Genomic DNA, 16,655 nt, shown 5'->3' with positions numbered 1-16,655 from the left:
ACTGACCAACATGTTCTAATTACCCTGAAACGAGACATTGACATCACTTTGACTCTCTAAGCATTTCATAAAGTGGTAAATCTTACTGCAAGATATCTAAAATGTAGGGGACAGTTTACCTTGGGGGTGGTGGCAAAAATAAAAGTGTTGGCTGTAGTATTTATTGCCTCTAAGTACACCGAAGAATTGTGTGGAAGGGTAACTAATTTTGTTTATACATTATTTTTCCACCCAATGCAACCTAGAATTAGTCCACAGAACACTAAGTTTATAATGGAGTTGGTCAGACACCAGAACTGACAGCTGAGCTGGAGTCAATGTTACAATAAAAAAGGTGGAATCTACCAATAAGCTCTTTAATGAACCCACTTCATTAATTAGCAATAATTAAAGTTTACTTTTTGCAAATGTTGCTCTTGAGAAGGGTGTTAATACAGCATCTGGCTACATAAATCCGGGAGTAAGCAGAGGCTTGTGTTCATATGCTAAGCTACACAAAATAAATGTGTGCCTCCAATGAGAATCTAAAAGGAAATTCTCATTGAGATAAGAATACATTAAACACAACATCACTACAAACCTCCTATTTGAGGGATATCTAATTCAACATGTTTAATTTCTCTACAAGTGTATTCTGATCCATTGCCAAGCTGGTGACAGGACATAGATGCTCTTGTCGGGTGCTCACTTCTACAGCTGCACTGCTAGACCTCGGAAAATTGGAAATGAGCATCTTTGTTGTTTCATATAAAACACTGTAGTAGTAATATCTGTGCAGATGAACATTTTGCCCTACACAGCATACCAAAGGGGCATTAGGGAGGAGTTCATGTCCAAGAAGGAATATGTTACTTGCCCTGCAAGCATCTGTTAGTGACATGTAGTGCTGTAGATTCACGTGCTCTGCACACTCCTGCCATTTAGTGTTGGGTCCGGAGTTGTGCAAGATGTTTTTCTTTAAAGAAGTCTTTTGAATCAAGAGGTTGAGTGACGACTCCTCTTGGTGATATTGCGCATCGATTCCATTGTTAGATTGTTTTCCCGTAAGAAGCTGGGAAAGGAGTGTAGATTACATGTAAGTAACGCAATGACCTTGGTAAATGTATATATATAGTGAAAACAGAAAATGGAAGAAACTGTTATGGCCACAGTTTTAGGGGGAGGAGGGTGTGCACATGTGAATCTGCAGCACTACATGCCACGAACAGATGCTTACAGGGTAAGTACAATACTCCGTTTGATGGCATGTGTGGCTGTGGATACACATGCTCTGCATAGACTGTAAAGCAGTCCACCTCAGAAGCGGTGGCTAACCCGTGGGTGTTGCAGTTGTTTGGAAAAAGGTACAACGCTGCCTGTCCTACATTGGCTTGTTGGCATACTCATATATTCACACAATGTTTGTTAAAAGTGTGTAGTGTGGACCATGTAGTTGCCTTATTTAAGTCGGCAATGTGAATGTTTCCTAAAAAGGTCATAGATGCTCATTTTATCCAGAGTAGTGTGCGATCTGGGAGGAACAGATAAATGTCTTTGGGCCTTAACCTTTGTGTATATCCGTTTCACGTTCCATCTGGCTATGCCTGATTTGGATATAGGGCTGCCTTTATTTGAAGGTGAAAAAGCAATAAAAAGTTGCTTAGACTTTCTGAATGTTTTAATCATATCATTATAGAACGAGTGCTCTTTTAGCATGTAATGTATCAAGAGATCTTTCTACAACTGAATTTGGTTGTGGGGAAAAAACTGGCAATTCTAATGATTGACTGAGGTGGAATTGAGATACCCTTTAGGGAGAAATTTAAGTTTGGTACTAAGAACCACTTTGTCTCTGTATTTGGAAGAAAAGTTCTTCAAAGGTTAAAGCCTGGAGCTCACAAACACATCTGAGTGAAGTGATAGAGACTAAAAATGCCACCTTCTAAGAGAGGAATTGAAGAAGGCATGAGTGTAGGGCCTCAAAAGGGGGACCCATGAGTCTTGTAAGGACGATACTGAGGTTCCAAGAAGGTGCAAATGGGTACTTGTAGTGGAATAACATGTTTGAGCTGCTCCATAAAGGCTTTAATGACTGAGGTATTAAACAGAGAAAGGTGTTGTCGTTTTGGAAACAGGGAGCCATTGCTGCGAGATGTAACCTTATAGCTGTGTATGCTAACCCAGCATTCTGTATGTGAAATAGGTAGCAGCAAATGTATTGTACCGTTGCTTTTAAGGGGTTCAATTTGTTTTGTATGACAATAGCAGACAAAACATTTCCACTATGCTGCATAGCAATCTCTAGTGGTGGGTCTATGTGCCTCTTTAAGAATGTTCATACATTCTAGTGGTTAGTTAGGGTAACCAAACTATATGACCTTAAGCGAAAATAGCTCGGTTGAGAGTTCTAGGATCTGGGTGTTAGATTTGTTCATGGTTCTGAATGAGAAGGTCCGGACTGCTGGGGAGCTTCTCGACTGGAACCTCCTAGGAAGCTGGCTCTTTATATGGCATCTCAAAATGAGATATACCATGCACAGAGTCCAGGGGTTCCCTTACTAGTGAACGGGGGCTTGCTCTAGCAATCACAGGGTGCTCTTTTAGGCAGTAGTGTGGTTGAGCAGCCTCAGAGTAATCAGAGAGGAGTGTGAGACATCAACAAATACACACACAGTCATTAAATAAGACATGACTCAATAAGGAGATACACACAAAGTTACAAACATAACAGGTATCTTTATATATGTTTTGGCATCAGATTCAGAACGATCAGGTAAGTATGCTTTGCAAGAGATATCTTTACAGTGTAGAAAAGTCAACTCCGTGCAATTCTTGAAAGATGCAATGTTATCCTAAGAGGGAACAACAAATATGGCAAACAGGTATTGTACAGTGACTTACGGGATCAATCTCCTGGACTTACGATAAGTATTGGGTAAGGCTCAGGGCTACACCAGCAGGTTACACCAGGTGGCACTTGCGCGGCCGCATGCAGAGGTGTAGTATGGCATCCGGTGCCAAATGTTAGTCAATGGAGATTGGTCCTTTTGGGAAGAGGCTGGAGGTTAGGACTGGGTTTCTGTAGGAAAGTACCATCTTGCCTGGCATGTTACCCCCATTTTTCACTGTATATATGTTGTTTTAGTTGTATGTGTCACTGGGACCCTGGTAACCCAGGGCCCCAGTGCTCATAAGTGTGCCTGAATGTGTTACCTGTGTAGTGACTAACTGTCTCACTGAGGCTCTGCTAACCAGAACCTCAGTGGTTATGCTCTCTCATTTCTTTCCAAATTGTCACTAACAGGCTAGTGACCATTTTTACCAATTTACATTGGCTTACTGAAACACCCTTATAATTCCCTAGTATATGGTACTGAGGTACCCAGGGTATTGGGGTTCCAGGAGATCCCTATGGGCTGCAGCATTTCTTTTGCCACTCATAGGGAGCTCTGACAATTCTTACACAGGCCTGCCACTGCAGCCTGAGTGAAATAACGTCCACGTTATTTCACAGCCATTTTACACTGCACTTAAGTAACTTATAAGTCACCTATATGTCTAACCTTTACCTGGTAAAGGTTAGGTGCAAAGTTACTTAGTGTGAGGGCACCCTGGCACTAGCCAAGGTGCCCCCACATTGTTCAGAGCCAATTCCCTGAACTTTGTGAGTGCGGGGACACCATTACACGCATGCACTACATATAGGTCACTACCTATATGTAGCTTCACAATGGTAACTCCGAATATGGCCATGTAACATGTCTATGATCATGGAATTGCCCCCTCTATGCCATCCTGGCATAGTTAGCACAATCCCATGATCCCAGTGGTCTGTAGCCCAGACCCTGGTACTGCCAAACTGCCCTTCCTGGGGTTTCACTGCAGCTGCTGCCAACCCCTCAGACAGGCAGCTGCCCTCCTGGGGTCCAGCCAGGCCTGGCCCAGGATGGCAGAACAAAGAACTTCCTCTGAGAGAGGGTGTGACACCCTCTCCCTTTGGAAAATGGTGTGAAGGCAGGGGAGGAGTAGCCTCCCCCAGCCTCTGGAAATGCTTTCTTGGGCACAGATGTGCCCAATTCTGCATAAGCCAGTCTACACCGGTTCAGGGACCCCTTAGCCCCTGCTCTGGCGCGAAACTGGACAAAGGAAAGGGGAGTGACCACTCCCCTGACCTGCACCTCCCCTGGGAGGTGTCCAGAGCTCCTCCAGTGTGCTCCAGACCTCTGCCATCTTGGAAACAGAGGTGCTGCTGGCACACTGGACTGCTCTGAGTGGCCAGTGCCACCAGGTGACGTCAGAGACTCCTGCTGATAGGCTCCTTCAGGTGTTAGTAGCCTATCCTCTCTCCTAGGTAGCCAAACCCTCTTTTCTGGCTATTTAGGGTCTCTGTCTCTGGGGAAACTTTAGATAACGAATGCAAGAGCTCATCCGAGTTCCTCTGCATCTCCCTCTTCACCTTCTGATAAGGAATCGACTGCTGACCGCGCTGGAAGCCTGCAAACCTGCAACATAGTAGCAAAGACGACTACTGCAACTCTGTAACGCTGATCCTGCCGCCTTCTCGACTGTTTTCCTGCTTGTGCATGCTGTGGGGGTAGCCTGCCTCCTCTCTGCACCAGAAGCTCCGAAGAAATCTCCCGTGGGTCGACGGAATCTTCCCCCTGCAACCGCAGGCACCAAAAAGCTGCATTACCGGTCCCTTGGGTCTCCTCTCAGCACGACGAGCGAGGTCTCTCGAATCCAGCAACTCTGTCCAAGTGACCCCCACAGTCCAGTGACTTTTCAGTCCAAGTTTGGTGGAGGTAAGTCCTTGCCTCACCTCGCTGGGCTGCATTGCTGGGAACCGCGACTTTGCAGCTACTCCGGCCCCTGTGCACTTCCGGCGGAAATCCTTTGTGCACAGCCAAGCCTGGGTCCACGGCACTCTAACCTGCATTGCACGACTTTCTAAGTTGGTCTCCGGCGACGTGGGACTCCTTTGTGCAACTTCGGCGAGCACCGTTTCACGCATCCTCGTAGTGCCTGTTTCTGGCACTTCTCCGGGTGCTACCTGCTTCAGAGAGGGCTCCTTGTCTTGCTCGACGTCCCCTCTCTCTGCTGGTCCAATTTGCGACCTCCTGGTCCCTCCTGGGCCTCAGCAGCGTCCAAAAACGCTAACCGTACGATTTAAAGCTAGCAAGGCTTGTTGGCGTTCTTTCGGCGGGAAAACACTTCTGCACGACTCTCCACGGCGAGAGGGATCCGTCCACCAAAGGGGAAGTCTCTAGCCCTTTTCGTTCCTGCAGAAACCTCAGCTTCTTCTGTCCAGTAGAAGCTTCTTTGCACCCGCAGCTGGCATTTCCTGGGCATCTGCCCATCTCCGACTTGCTTGTGACTTTTGGACTTGGTCCCCTTGTTCCACAGGTACCCTAGATTGGAAATCCACAGTTGTTGCATTGCTGGTTTGTGTCTTTCCTGCATTATTCCTCTAACACGACTTCTTTGTCCTTAGGGGAACTTTAGTGCACTTTGCACTCACTTTTCAGGGTCTTGGGGAGGGTTATTTTTCTAACTCTCACTATTTTCTAATAGTCCCAGCGACCCTCTACAAGGTCACATAGGTTTGGGGTCCATTCGTGGTTCGCATTCCACTTTTGGAGTATATGGTTTGTGTTGCCCCTATCCCTATGTTTCCCCATTGCATCCTATTGTAACTATACATTGTTTGCACTGTTTTCTAAGACTATACTGCATATTTTTGCTATTGTGTATATATATCTTGTGTATATTTCCTATCCTCTCACTGAGGGTACACTCTAAGATACTTTGGCATATTGTCATAAAAATAAAGTACCTTTATTTTTAGTATAACTGTGTATTGTGTTTTCTTATGATATTGTGCATATGACACTAAGTGGTACTGTAGTAGCTTCACACGTCTCCTAGTTCAGCCTAAGCTGCTCTGCTAAGCTACCATTATCTATCAGCCTAAGCTGCTAGACACCCTATACACTAATAAGGGATAACTGGGCCTGGTGCAAGGTGCAAGTACCCCTTGGTACTCACTACAAGCCAGTCCAGCCTCCTACAGTTTCCAGTTAGGGTGAGCCACCAAGTGGGCTCAGGTCTTGTACTGCTCATGGATTTAGGGACACCAGTGGTCCTCAGTCCGGGGCGTCTGAATGCAGAGGGTTCTTGGACCATCAGGTGTCCGTCTCCAGAGGTGGTGGAGGGGGGCCACAGAAACAGTCTGCAGGTGTTGCCTGGGGGACCAGTCCAGGTGAACCAAAAAGTGGGCTCAAGTCTCACAAGCCTGGGCAACGCAGAGGCACCAGTGTTCCTCTGCTCCTTTGTCCAGGGTGTCTGGGTGCAGTGGACCGTCAGGGTTACTGTCAACAGAGGCAGTCTCAGTTGAGGGGGACCTGCAGAAAGAGACTGCAGGCGTCGCAGTGAAGGTAGCAGTGGGGAAACCCACAATGGATTTTCACTCTAGGGAAGCTGGGGACCATGCTGGCACCGTTGTTCCACCTCAACATGGGCTGGGAGGCTCAGGTGAAGTGGTGCTGTCTGGTGGTGGCTTTGACAGTCTGGAGTCCTCTTCAGCAATTCTTGGGTGCCTACAAGGATGAAGGGGAGCAGCTCCCAACTACAAGGAACTTCCCTTGTGCTGGAGTGAAGGCTGTCAGTCTTCCCGGGCTTTTGGAAGGCTCAGCAGCTGGAGGACAAGGAGACTTTGGCACGATTGTTTAAGTTAGCACGCAGAAGGGCAGGGTTGGCGCAGAGTCCATCACTGGCTTCAGTTCCCGCTTTTGTGTCTCTGGAGTGTCCTTCTTTAGGTCAGCGGGATCTGATTTCCTGGTGCCAAGGGCTCCCCTAAATACTGAATTTAGGCATGGTTCAGGGAGTGTTGGGTAGCTGCCAATGGGCTACTATAATGTTATTTGAGTATTGACCACTGATGTCGTGTCACATCGCTTTGCACCTGGCTTAGATGCCTATTGTCACTTTACTGGTCACTGGTTATAGACTCCATTTTGTGTTCAGCTTAGCTTTGCCGCCATGTTAAAGTATTTTTCCGTGCAAACATGTTATGCAATGTGTTTTTCTATTGCTACGTGTTTTTCTTCTCACCGAATAGCTAGGGCTGGTACACAACATGTAGGAGCTTGATAAGGCCATAACAAGCTAGTGTTTATCATAGACAAGAGAACAGTTTGACTTTGGGAGGTGTGCCTTGGGATGATGGCCAGCTCCCAATGCACTCCTGTCAAGGTTTACCTAAAATAGCCAGCATTTATGAATATTTCCATGTGAGAGGGAGGGCCTTCTAGAAGGCTCTTTCGTGGTTAAGATATAAAAAGATGGCCCTGCTCAATAGCGATTAATTCCGAGACCTCGGTCAGGATTGGATGTCAAATGCCTGACACTGTTCCCGTGAGGGTGAGGATCTTTCTCGCAGTTGAATGGGGTCGTCTTCTGGTTGGCATGAGAAAGATGAAGCATCTGGCAGGCCCTACGGTGATGAATTTTTATTAATTATTTGATTTGCATTGGATGGAAAATGTCACTTACCCAGTGTACATCTGTTCGTGGCATGTTGCGCTGCAGATTCACATGCTGTGCACTGTTCCTGCCATCTAGTGTTGGGCTCGGAGTGTCACAAGTTGTTTTTCTTCTAAGAAGTCTTTTCGAATCACGGGACCGAGTGACTCCTCCCTTTCGGGTCCATTGCGCGTGGGCGTCGACTCAATCTTAGATTGTTTTCCCCGCAGAGGGTGAGGTAGGAGTTGTTAAAGTAAGGATACTAGAGGTGCCATGCAATGGAGTAAATGTGTATGTACATAGAGTATTAAAGTAAAAAATATTTACATATATACAATTTCAATGCAACTAAGACGGCTATAGGCTCCCGGGGATGTGGGAGGGCGCATGTGAATTGAATCTGCAGCGCAACATGCCACGAACAGATGTACACTGGGTAAGTGACATTTTCCGTTCGATGGCATGTGTAGCTGCAAATACACATGCTGTGCATAGACTACAAAGCAGTAATCTCCCCAAAAGTGGTGGTTAGCCTGTAGGAGTTGAAGTTGTTTGAAATAATGTTCTTAGTACAGCCTGTCCTACTGTGGCTTGTTGTGCTGCTAACACATCTACACAGTAATGCTTAGTAAATGTATGAGGCGTAGACCAAGTGGCTGCCTTACAAATTTCTGTCATTGGTATATTACCAAGAAAAGCCATTGTGGCGCCTTTCTTTCTAGTGGAGTGTGCCCTTGGAGTAATAGGTAATTCTCTTTTAGCTTTTAGGTAACAGGTTTGTATGCATTTGACAATCTATCTGCCAATGCCCTGTTAGGATATGGGGTTACCTGCATGTGGTTTTTGGAAAGCGACAAACAATTGTTTGGTTTTTCAAAATTGTTTTGTTCCGTCAATGTAATACATTAGTGCTCTTTTAATGTCTAACGTATGTAATGCCCTTTCTGCTACTAAGTCTGGCTGTGGGAAGAAGACTGGGAGTTCTACCATTTGATTTAAATGAAACGGTGATATGACTTTTGGTAAGAATTGTGGATTTGTACGGAGAACCACCTTATGTTTATGTATTTGTATAAAGGGTTCTTGAATAGTAAATGCCTGTATTTCGCTAACTCTTCTAAGTGAAGTGATGGCTACTAGAAAGGCTACTTTCCAAGTTAAAAATTGGATTTGACAAGAATGCATGGGTTCAAATGGTGGGCCCATGAGTCGTGTTAACACAATAATAAGATTCCACGAAGGCACTGGTGGTGTTCTTGGGGGTATGATTCTTTTTAGTCCTTCCATAAAGGTTTTAATAAATGGGATTCTAAAAAGCGATTTTTTATGTTTAATCTGCAGATAAGCAGATATTGCAGTGAGATGTATCTTAATGGAAGAGAAGGCTAGATTGGACTTTTGTAAGTGTAGTAAGTAACTTACAATGTTTTGTGTGGAGGCATCTAGTGGCGTAATTTGATTAGCTTGGCAGTAACAAACAAATCTTTTCCATTTGTTAGCGTAACAATGTCTGGTTGTGGGTTTTCTTGCTTGTTTAATGACCCCCATACATTCTTTAGAAAGGTTTAGATACCCAAATTCTAAGATTTCAGGAGCCAGATTGCTAGGTTGAGCGATGCTGGATTCGGGTGTCTGATCGGTTGTTTGTGTTGTGTTAACAGATCTGGTCTGTTTGGTAGTTTGATGTGGGGTACCACAGATAGGTCCAACAGTGTGGTGTACCACGGTTGGCGAGCCCACGTTGGTGCTATAAGTATTAGTTTGAGTTTGTTTTGACTCAGTTTGTTGACCAGATAAGGAATGAGCTGGAGAGGGGGAAAAGCGTAAGCAAATATCCCTGACCAGCTGATCCATAGAGCATTGCCCTTGGACTGAGGGTGTGGATACCTGGACGCAAAGTTTTGGCATTTTGCGTTTTCTTTTGTTGCAAATAGATCTATATTTGGTGTCCACCTGTGGTAGAAGTGATCTTGTAGAATCTGGGGATGTATTTCCCATTCGTGAGTTTGCTGTTGACTGAGATTGTCGGCTAACTGATTTTGAATGCCTGGTATGTATTGTGCTATGAGGCAAATGTTGTTGTGAATTGCCCAATGCCAAATTTTTTGTGCTAAGAGACACAGCTGTGACGAGTGTGTCCCCCCATTTGTTTAGATACGGTTGTCATATAGTCTGGCTTGACAAGAATGTTTTTGTGGGCTAGAAGTGGGTGAAACGCTTTTAATGCTAGAAATACTGCTAGCAGTTCCAAGTGATTTCTGTGAAGTCGTTTTTGTTGATTGTCCCATTGACCTTGTATGCTATGATTGTTGAGGTGTGCTCCCCACCCAATCATGGAAGCATCTGTTGTGATAATGACGTGAGGCACTGGGTCTTGAAAAGGCCACCCTTTGTTTAAATTTACAGGGTTCCATCATTGAAGCGAAGAATGTGTTTGGCGGTCTATCAACACTAGATCTTGGAGTTGACCCTGTGCCTGCGTCCATTGTTTTGCTAGGCACTGCTGTAAGAGCCGCATGTGTAGTCTTACATTTGGGACAATAGCTATGCATGAGGACATCATGCCTAGTAGTTTCACCACAAACTTTACTGTGTATTGTTGGTTTGGTTGCATGCTTGATGTTACATTTGGGAACGACTGAACTCTTTGTGGACTTGGAGTGGCAATAGCTTTTTGTGTGTTGAGTGTTGCTCCCAAGTATTGTTATATTTGGGATGGTTGTAGATGTGATTTTAGGTAATTTATAGAAAACCCTAGTTTGTGTAGAGTATCTATGACGTATTGCGTTTGAAATTGACATTGTTGCTGAGTGTTGGCTTTTATTAGCCAATTGTCCAAATATGGGAATACGTGCATGTGTTGTCTCCTTTATGAGCTGCTACTACAGCTATGCATTTTGTAAATACTCTGTGGGCTGTTGTTATTCCGAACGGTAGCACTTTGAATTGATAATGTTTGCCTTGTATTACAAACCTGAGGTATTCCTGTGAGATGGATGGATGGGTATGTGGAAATACGCATCCTTGAGATCCAGTGTTGTCATGTATTCTCCTTTTTTTTAGTAAGGGAACTACGTCCTGAAGTGTTACCATGTGGAAATGGTCTGATTTGATGAAGAGATTCAGTGTTCTAAGATCTAAGATAGGCCTTAATGTTTTGTCCTTTTTTGGAATAAGGAAATACAGGGAGTAAACGCCTGTTCCATTTGGTGACAGGGTACTAGCTCTATGGCTTGTTTTTGTAGCAGTGCTTGGACCTCTATATGTAATAGGTTTAAGTGTTGTGGAGACACTCTGTTCAGTTTTGGTGGAACATCTGGAGGGAATGTTGTGAATTCTATGCAATAACCATGTTGGATAATTGATAGGACTCACATATCTGTGGTAATGTGTGTCCAATTGTGGTAGTATTTGGTTAGCCTCCCCCCCCCCCACTGGTGACAAGTGTTGGTGTAGTGTGACATTGTAGTCACTGTTTGCTAGGGCTTGGTTTGGCGGGCTGGAATTTCCCTCTTCCTCTTGGGAACTGTCCTCTATAGGAACCACAAAACCCCCCCTTTGGTATTGTGACTGGTAGGTGGGTTTTGTTTTTGGAGGTGGATGGTCCAGATGTCTGATGCCGAAACCCCCCTCTAAATTGTGGTTTCCTAAAATTGCCTCTGAATTGTGGGGAGTAGAGCGCGCCCATGGCTTTGGCCGTGTCTGTGCCTTTTTTCATCTTCTCGATCGCAGTTTCGACTTCCGGCCCAAACAACTGATGTTGGTTAAACAGCATATTTAGTACCGCCTGTTGTATTTCTGGTTTGAATCCAGAACTTCGCAGCCATGCACGCCTTCGAATCGTTACCGCCGTGTTGACAGTCAGTGCTGCTGTATCTGCAGAGTCTAATGCAGACCTTATCTGATTGTTTGATATGGCCTGTCCCTCTTCAACTACTTGCTGGGCTCGTTTTTGGTGTTCCTTGGGCAAGTGCTGGATGATGTCTTGCATCTCGTCCCAGTGTGCCCTGTCGTAGCGTGCAAGTAGGGCTTGCGAATTTGTAATTCGCCATTGATTGGCTGCTTGTGATGCCACTCTCATGCCCGCTGCGTCGAACTTTCGACTTTCTTTGTCAGACGGTGTGGCATCCCCTGATGATTGTGAGTTCGCACTTTTTCTTGCAGCCCCACAACCGAGTCCGGGGTGGGCTTTTGCGTTATAAACACTGGGTCTGTCGGGGGTGGTTTATATTTCTTTTCAACCCTAGGCGTGATAGCTCTTCCCTTTATAGGCTTTTAGAAGACCTGTTGTGCGTGCTTGAGCATGCCCGGTAGCATTGGCAGGCTTTGATAGGTTCGTGGGTGGATGCCAGAGTGTTGAAAAGGAAGTCATCCTCCACTGGTTCTGAGTGCATGGTTACGTTGTGGAACGTAGCTGCCCTGGCTAGTACTTGTGTATATGCTGTTCTGTCTTCTGGTGGTGAAGGCTAGGTTGGATAACACTCTGGTCTGTTGTCCGATATTGGTGGATCGTATAGATCCCATACATCAGCATCATCTTGGGTCATCCCAGTATGTGTGGGTGACTGCGTTATCGGTGTACCCACTGGTGACAAGTGTGGTGAGTGCAGTGGGGATGGTTGTGGTGAGACCTGTGGTGGTGGTGACTTGTCTCTAACCACTTTGGCTTTTGGTTGCATTTCTGATTCTTGAAAGGCTAGTTTTCTTTTAGATTTGAGTGGAGGGATGGTCTGTATCTTCCCTGTCTCCTTCTCGATTTGTAACCTTTGTTGCGTTTGGTCAGGTTCTTCTACATTCAGATCTTGCTCAAATCTATGCCTTTCTTTGAGTTGCATCGAAAGCCTTTGCTCCTCAGTGTATGAGGATCGTTTCGGCTCCGAGACGGTTTTTTCGGTACCAAAATTCCTAATGTAATTGTCTGAATTTCGGTTCCGAGGAGCTTTTTCGGGGGCTTGCTTGATTCGACAACTCGATGCCGAAATTTCTCGGTGCCGGAATCTACTTCGGAGTGTGCCCCTGAGTTAAATAAGCTTGAACTAAACCTTGGTGTTAGGCTGTCAAGAACCCACAGTGAACCCTTATGATAGGCTACATGAGCGACTCAAGATTATTCACAGTATTGGAATGGGTGATCACTTTATTTTCATGCCACGTTTTTAGGAATAGTCAACATTTCAGTAGACATGGTAGTGGTCTTATTGTTCGAGAGAGTGTTTCCAGGGGTTATCTGTGAAAGTCAGATAAATGAGGCTAGGAGCAGGTTTAAGCATAGGTCTACTTTCTTTTTGCTACCAAGCAAAAAACTCCCAGAATTATCAAGAAGCAATGATTCTAAAAACTTTTGTCTGTGGCAAATATTTGACTGCACAAACAACCCATTGGCTTGCTTCCCAAATAGGAATCACCATGGAAATATCACAGCACTAGTTGGTTAGAATTCAAGCATGACAAACATAATCTATGTTTCACAGTCTCACAGATGTGAGTGGTAAGACTTATATTCCTTAAAGTTTGGGTGCATTACAACAAGTAACACGGTAGGAGTATAAAAGACTACAATTTTGCGGTCACATAGAAAATACTTTTAAAATCTGGAGATCTTACTTTATAGCTTTCTGCTCCTTGAATAAGATCTTTTAACGATGTAGACAGCTGGCTTTTCTCGTTTTTCACTGTCTCCAAGTCTTCTTTAAGAGCGTGCACCTATTTAAAAACATAGGCACCTGATGTGAGAACAGTCATATTATGCAGTGAAAGAAAAAAAGATGACAGGAGTCTACATGTTGCTTTACCTCTTTTCTACTGGAATCCAGTTCTCTTTTTGCTTTAACAGCGACTGCTTTAAACTTATTCAACTTCTCTTCCTTTTCTTTCAATATATTTTCCAGATTTACTATTCAAAAAGGAACAAGAAATTCACACAATTATAGCATGAATTAAAAGACAGAGATCTGTCTGTAACGAATCCCACCGCACATGCAGAAAATACCTTCACTGGAAATGAAACACTGCAATTCTGTTAACTACTTTCAAAATGTATTATAAAACGCCAGCGAAATACACCACACCAGTCATCTATGGAGGATGATGCAAGATGGAAAGGCAAGTCTAGGTGATAAATGCACAATTTCTGATTCATTAAACAATATATAATAATATGTACTAATTACACTGAAAGGGAATACCAAATCCATATACTGAAAACGTTGATAAGATAAGAGCTGTCTATCTAAGCAGGGCTGCTGTTCGTTTAAAAGGACTGTACTAGAACTTAGCATTTTTTTTTTTTTTAATAAAGTCACAAACCTAGACAGACACACACACACAGTAACATCCTCACACAGAAAAAGCACAGCATAGGTAGAAAAACACATGCAAAACAGAGGCCAAAAGTAAATCATACAGTGGAAACGTCACTTGGCACCAACTGCAGAGAAGCATCAAGCTCACAGTAATAACTTTTGACATTTTCCACAACCATCTATACGGTAGGGTGACTGTGAGGAAAACCCAGACATCATCACTCTGCCTTCTCCCTATGAGTCAGGTAACCTAAAACACTATGTATCTGTTTGCCAGTTTTATGAGTGGACAGCCTTATATAGACACACATACACACAGGCAGCCATCACTCATACCCAGTAGTTCCCCAGTCCTTCTCGGACCACCGCCTGCCCTGCCCCTTTCCTTATTCTATCAGCTCTCACGTCACAGGTGTAGCGCAGTTTGACTATCAAAGTGCATGGTCGGCCAGACAGAAGTAGCAATGGCGTGCCTACAACCGACAGTAGACTTACAAACAGCACACAAAGAAAAACAATTAACCACACACCCCGTAGGTCAATTTTTTTATTTGTATGTGTAGATTTTAATAAAAAACATAAATGCACAAGGAGAATTTTATATATATTTGCACTGTGGTGTTGTAATCGAAGCAAAATCATGTGTTGTCAATGTTATCAAGTACTATACTTATAAATGTATTAAACACTATTATAACATTATTATAATAGATAAACAGTGTAAGAGGGCACTGGAATGTTAATCATTAAAAGTTGGAAATATGTTACTTAAATGCATTTATTTATGTAGTTTTTTTGTGGGAAGTGCATTTGTTAATTAAAAGCGGAAAACAAATGTGAGGGTAGAGAATGAAAAGACGCTTGCCCACTTGTGTAACCCACAGAAGAGTAATGCATGGTTACAAGCAGCTGAAACATATTTCACACAAAATGGTAACCACGCGCTGCTGCTCATGTTCTGTACCTCTTCTGTGACAAAATGTTCTGCTGTCCCCTTTTTAGTACCTGTTATTTGAGTTAGCAAAGCTTACACTGCTGCTCTAAAAGCTGTGTCTTTGTCGTATGTTAAGAGAAACTTGGTGAACTTCATGGCAATATAAAATATGGGTGGTGAAATTAGAGTGTGAAATGGAGGGGTGCAGGGCTGAAGAGGGGTACAAGCCACATTTGTACTCACATATCAAGTGCTGTACTGCAGCAATAGATGGTTTTCATCCCAAACCCTAGAGAACTCGTACCACTACTGCATTAACTATAAATGTTTGGTACAGGCACTATAAATGCAAATTTCCCCTACAGTGTACATGCGCCACATGGACATCATGTGCATATCTTATTCAGAGAGAGATATGCACATGTTTCTTTACAAGTTCTGTCTACAGCCATGGTGTCTGCATGTGTATTATAGGATTGCAAAGCTGTCAGTAAGCGTGCACGTCTGTGTATGCGTATGGAAGTCTGAAAGTGCCTTTTGCTTTGTGTGCATGATCTGTGCAAAAACCAAACCTAATAGCTTGTTCAATGCTTGATAAAATGTGGTAGCAGTGAAGGGTACACCTTTATGGGACAATAGGAGATTTCTTCAAAGCCATACTCATCTTGAATAATTTTAAAGCACATCCAGTACATGCGTGTGTGCGTCTCCCCACATCCAGGCATACACTTGCTACGCCTGCACACACACACACACACGCAGGCTAAGGGAAACTGCCTCACACAGAACAGGTGCAGCTCTTCACTTTATTTATCTCTCCAAAATTTAGACATTCAGATAATCTATAATCTTCTCCATCTCCGAAGATAACTCAAAATGCACGATTAAACCTTTTCTGCACTTGTTTCAGAATACAAATCTTAATTTTCAGTGTCTTTTCTAACCTGTCCTTTTGACCTCTTCAATCTTCTTAACTTCTTGTCTTGCCAAATGAGTTCCCTTTTCCAAGTACCAAGCATGTCTCCCTATACTTCTCTTTTTATGTTATTTTTTACATCCCCACATTGAAGTTGGTACCACTTACAAAACGTCTTCACTGTCTTCTGCCCAGACATCTTTACAGAAAGACTCTGCTGAATTACTCCTTTGTCCCAAATATATAATGCTAGGAGTGTCATGGATTTTCTTAATATCACCACTGCTGCAGCCTGTAGGCACCATAGGGTTTGCATAATAACTGTCAATTAGGAAACTATAATCTCTGTCACCATTTCCATACATGCCTCATTCTCTTCCATTTCTCAACTAAATGTAGAAAGTGAAAGGTGTCACGTATGTTATGTATGAAGGAAGATGACCGCCAGAAAATGATTTATTCGATGAGCTCCCAGAGCCTGGGACCGCAAACTGAAAATTCTCTTTCTAGACATGCTACCCATCACCAAATCTGGGCAATAATGAAAGACAAAGAACAGGCGTGGTAGGAGCAGATCCCTAAAGTGCTGAAGCAACAAACACCTTAAAAACACCACGATAAAGCATCCACCTTTCTAAGAATCACAGACAACAGAAATCAAGACTGCATATCTCACCTGGTAGCCGCATGGAGATGATCTTTGATGAGGCGAGGAAAAGAAAAGTAAACAAAGCTTATTAAGTGACCAGGAGCTGGAGATGATGCGTGGTGAGACAAGTAAAGCTCAGCAACGCTGATGAGGGCTCAACAATGACCACCCATGGTCCTGACTGTGGCACTGACCAAGATAAAACCAGCTCCCCTCCAGCCTGCCAGGACAGCAGTAAGTGGCAACTCCCAGCCAAATTCACAGTGTGCTCTCCCCTATGTTGCTGCCCGATCAGACGTTGGAGATTGAGGTGTGCATTCCTGTCCCAGTAGCGCTCAGCCAAACTAATCCCCA

The 16,655-nt window shown here is 44.0% G+C and overlaps 1 protein-coding gene across 2 annotated transcripts in view; it reads right to left on the bottom strand.

Annotated features, from left to right (window-relative positions):
- The window catches only part of GCC2 (GRIP and coiled-coil domain containing 2), a 418,679-nt gene that overhangs the window by 260,876 nt on the left and 141,148 nt on the right, over window positions 1-16,655 (bottom strand). For both annotated transcript variants that reach the window (XM_069204470.1, XM_069204471.1), the window contains exons 8-9: window positions 13,293-13,393; window positions 13,105-13,203 (exon numbers count right to left, since the gene is read on the bottom strand). In XM_069204470.1, coding sequence (XP_069060571.1) covers window positions 13,105-13,203; window positions 13,293-13,393 — 200 coding nt within the window. The remainder of the gene's footprint in view (window positions 1-13,104; window positions 13,204-13,292; window positions 13,394-16,655) is intronic.

Source organism: Pleurodeles waltl, chromosome 8 (assembly GCF_031143425.1).
Source record: "Pleurodeles waltl isolate 20211129_DDA chromosome 8, aPleWal1.hap1.20221129, whole genome shotgun sequence".
Classification (NCBI taxonomy): Eukaryota; Metazoa; Chordata; class Amphibia; order Caudata; family Salamandridae; genus Pleurodeles; species Pleurodeles waltl.
Note: the sequence above shows the minus strand (reverse complement) of the source record. Positions and strands in the feature narration are given on the sequence as shown.